Genomic DNA, 4,155 nt, shown 5'->3' with positions numbered 1-4,155 from the left:
TGGTTTGCATTATTTTCTGAATTACAATAGGATTTCGTATTTTCTTCAGGCAAACTGTTATCCGGCAAAAGCTGTCAGTTTTTATTGCAGAACTGTCCTTGTATAAAGAGAAGTCTGTGTATATAGCGTATAAATCCACATCGCTTAGTAATTGACCTACACTTTTATTCTTGTGTTCAGATCACACTTGCAGTGTTTAAGTTGACTTTTTTCAGCGTGAGATCGGCACCCTTGGTGCCTGATAGTGTTCTCCCTTGACTGTACTTGGGGCCAAATTCTGTTATTTGCATGTGTAACCCCCTATAATAAACTTGGGTGCTCAAAAACAGAAGAGCAAATTGTCATATTGTAACACACGTGTGCCAGACACTGGGCAAGTAGAGAGAGTGAAGTTCTTTTAATCTTTAATCCAGGAGAGCTCACTACCTCTGTGGTCACCCGGTTCTCTGGGTTGTTAACCGTGCACCTACAAGGAGCCCCTCTTGATGAGTACTTGGTGCTCAGTACTCTTTATGGGTTAGACGTTCCAGTACAATGTTCAGGTGTTTTTCAGGGATAATAAAGTGTTTGATGCAGTAACCTCGATTAAAAAAAAAAAAAAAAAAATTCTGGTGGTGATGTTCATGTCCTACTAGAGGTAGTAAAGTTTCTTTGGAAAGCTGTCTTTTGGAACCAGGTGTTTGGCTTCATACATTGATTACCTCACCTAATTCCAGACTATAGTTTTGAGAACTCTTTTGCTCACATATCCATTGTTTCAAGTGTGATCTTTTTAGAAAGGTGTGTGGTTCAATTCACTCCTTCTTAAACCGGAGAACATGGGAATAGAGAGGGTTCACGTGGCAGTTTAGAAAGAAGAATGGGAAAATGTGTCCCTGAAGGATTTCAGTAGAATTGTGCAGAGGCCTGACTTCAAAGCATTTTGCGAAGACTTGTGAAAATGAAACAATGTAATTACAAAAGACACCACCAAATCCATTTTTATTTTGGAAGCAGATGCCTTTTAGAACTTTCTGAGTGTTAATAGATTTTATGCCACTTTCATTATCTTTATTGTAATTATGTCTATCCCATATCTTACTGGTCCAGGTCTGGCCAAACACCGTGGGCATAACAAACCTCTGTGAGTGGTGAGGGGTTACTGCACTGCACTGTTCTGTACTGTTCTGGTTCAGAAGCTGTCTACGGGCCTAGAAAATAGTCCTTGGCAGCATTTTAAAACCTCATCTATAACCTGTAGTTTCGTACTTCACCTAACCATGAGGGTGATTCTGTTGCCACGTGGTTTTTTGTGACAGGAGTTGCTATTCTTGTTCTGAAATGATGTATTTGTAGATCATGGAGTCGAGCCATTAATTATAGTAGTTCAAAACCTTAAAAGTCTGAACACAATTTGAATTTACCATTGGGTCAGATTCTACTAATTTTCCACCAAAGAATATTTTTGGTTGAGAAAAAGCACCCGAAGTGTAGTTTTATAATAGATTTCCATATGGTGTATGTTCATTGACAGATACAACATACTTCAGGCAAAAGATGGAAAACCATTTGGAAGATGGCCGTTTTCTTGGAGTTAAGATACAAATTTGATGGCTTTACTGTAGATCTACGAAATGTAAAGTCACATGACAGACTATTTTATCTTTTATTTTCATATGAAAATAGATTTTAAGCAAAATCCAAAAATAAAATTTGACACTATAAATGAAGGGCTTGAGTACATTGTTTTTTTCTCTACGTAGCTATAATTTCACCAGTTTATAGCTTCCAATTTGCAATTACAATCAGCGGTAGTTTTATGGCAACACATTCAAAGATAAAAAAAACCAAAACCCTCAGCCATCTAGGACCGGTTTAAGTTGTACACAACGATTCCCATATGTACATGTGATTTACAAAAACCCTGGCATTTAACGATACAGGTGGGGTAAGCTACAGTGGAGGTGCAGCATCTGAGTTCACTGGATCTTGATAAAAACCAAGCGGCACTCCAGTTACGAAGTGAGGTAGAGAAGGTATTTCCTCAGATAGGTTTCCGCATCTGGCTGAACAGTTCTCTTCCTGCAGTTAAGACAAAAGGGAGGAATTCTTGCAACAGTAACCAAAGTATTAACAGAACCAAGTGACGGCACCGTGGCTAACAGGTAAAAGACATACTTGAGTACCTCTTTGGAAAAATGTTTTGAGATGAACCACTGTAAAATTACCCAAGGGTAAAGGGAAAAGCTTAAGACTATAAGACAGAATTGAAGGTCCTCCAACTGGCAGTGGTAGTTAAAAGAACTCTGTGATACGTACCCCCATGAGCCGGGAGCTGGGAATGGCATCAGTGTCGGTAACTGTCCAGAAATTGTGACGGACCCTGTAGAACCTGGAAGGAGCTCTGCAAAGGGAGATGAAAACACTGGGCTCAGAAGCCAGCCCCTAACTCCAACTCCGTTCAGGCTTTCATCCCACACACCTGGATTACGACCCCAGACTCCAAGATAATTCTGACAGTCTTCCCCCCGCCCCCCTCCTCTAACACTTGTTACTCTCCTGAATTTGAATTCAGAGCACCTCAACCCCTGGGGCCACCACTGTGAGCTGACAGTTGAACTCTTCACTTAAACCCCGATGCACTCAACCTCTGCCGTGGGCTGTCTTCCCTCTAAGCCACCTTCTTTCCAACACCCGGTGCCTCCGACACTCTTAAGGCTGCCCGAGGCCCATGATGGTTCTGGTTCTGGCCTGTACCCGACTTGGTCCCACCACAGGTGTTAAGGGAATCCTGTTCAAATCTTGCTTTGCTGCTGCAGAGCTATGTGCCTACGAAAGAGGCAACTGCTTCTGAATGTTCCTTGAGGCACAGCCATGCTATATACTGCTCTGCAGTGGTGACAGATGAGCCCTGAAGTCCTGGTTTTGTCTTTTGCCAGGACATTTTTCATTGTGCACAACTCCTTTATCTACAGATAGGAGGTATCTCCTAGGAGGCAAAGGCTACATGAGATGATATATGTAAAGTGCTTCGTACATGCACACAGTAGGTGCTCAAAAGTGGGAGCCGTTCCCTATCTCTGGGTCACTATTTACTAATTCCATGAGTGTGTTTCATGGTCCTCCTCAACTATGAATAACCTCGTCTACGTCTCACACAGAATGCCTTCGTGAACTTCGGGGGTTCTGAAGACCTGCGCTAAGAGGCCTGAGTTCAGACTTTTGCTGAGGAGGCGGAGTAGGCACACGCCAGTCATTCTTCCCCACGAGAGAGGGAGACAGACCAGCTAAACCAGGACCCGGACAGGCCTCACAGCCTGAATGCTCTACTGACGGAGCAGAGAACAAGGGAATCCACCGGTGGAGCACAGCAAAGGATTCACTACGTCCCTGATAGTCTCGAGTTCTAGGCTGTTCCCGAAGCCATCACCTTATCCTCTTTCTGTCTCCCAACCAACCGATTCCAGTTTTCTCAGGGACCATTTAAAAAAAGCAAGTCTTCCGTAAGACAAGTTTTCCAGACACTTGAAGGTGGCATTTATGTTCTGAGTCTCCTCTGTGTAGATTGTGGCCCCCAAAGCATTCAGAGACTTCCCATGTGTAGAACAGAGCCTCCTCTTACCTGGCTCGGTCCAGGTTGAGAGTCCTCAGCAAGGGAAGACTCTGTCTGAGACAGACTGGGTGACGCCGTGGAGTCTCCAGAGGTGCTGGTGACCAATTCCCCCAGAGCATCGACCTGTCTCCTCAGGCTGTGTAAAGTGCCCTCTGTCTGCCGCTTCCCCTTAATTAACACTTCTGCTTGCTTGGACATACAGTGTCGAAGCTGGGCCTGAAAGTGTCACGGTGAAATTTAGGGTTTTACACAGAAGCAACGTACCTGAACGATCAGTAGCCTCCTCATCTTAACACCGATAGGCAAATCTGACGATTCTAAAGTAGGAATGGCTGCTGAAAATGCTCTTGTCCTCAAGAAAAAAAAGAAATCCAGGAGGATGCTGGTGGCTACTCTCAGTGTGCGGAAAACTTGGACCATTCCGCGTTGTCATTAACTGGGCCTTTTTTTTTTTTTTTTTTAATGTTTGTTTATTTTGAGAGAGGCGGGGAGGGGCAGGGGGAGAGAGAGAATCTTAAGCAGGCTCTGTGCCCAGCACTCAGCCCCAAGTGGGGCTCGGTCCC

The 4,155-nt window shown here is 44.0% G+C and overlaps 1 protein-coding gene across 11 annotated transcripts in view; it reads right to left on the bottom strand.

Moving 5' to 3' along the window:
* Positions 1 to 1,631: 1,631 nt before the first annotated feature.
* CNTRL (centriolin) overlaps positions 1,632 to 4,155 on the bottom strand; it is an 85,644-nt gene continuing 83,120 nt past the window's right edge. For all 11 annotated transcript variants that reach the window (XM_086683875.1, XM_086683877.1, XM_086683881.1 and 8 more), the window contains 3 exons: positions 3,602 to 3,808; positions 2,299 to 2,383; positions 1,632 to 2,061 (listed from right to left, as the gene is read on the bottom strand). In XM_086683875.1, coding sequence (XP_086540001.1) covers positions 2,327 to 2,383; positions 3,602 to 3,808 — 264 coding nt within the window. In that variant the 3' untranslated portion in view covers positions 1,632 to 2,061; positions 2,299 to 2,326. The remainder of the gene's footprint in view (positions 2,062 to 2,298; positions 2,384 to 3,601; positions 3,809 to 4,155) is intronic.

This window comes from Puma concolor, chromosome D4 (genome assembly GCF_028749965.1).
Source record: "Puma concolor isolate L17-30 chromosome D4, mPumCon1.1.hap2, whole genome shotgun sequence".
In the NCBI taxonomy this organism is placed as follows: Eukaryota; Metazoa; Chordata; class Mammalia; order Carnivora; family Felidae; genus Puma; species Puma concolor.
Note: the sequence above shows the minus strand (reverse complement) of the source record. Positions and strands in the feature narration are given on the sequence as shown.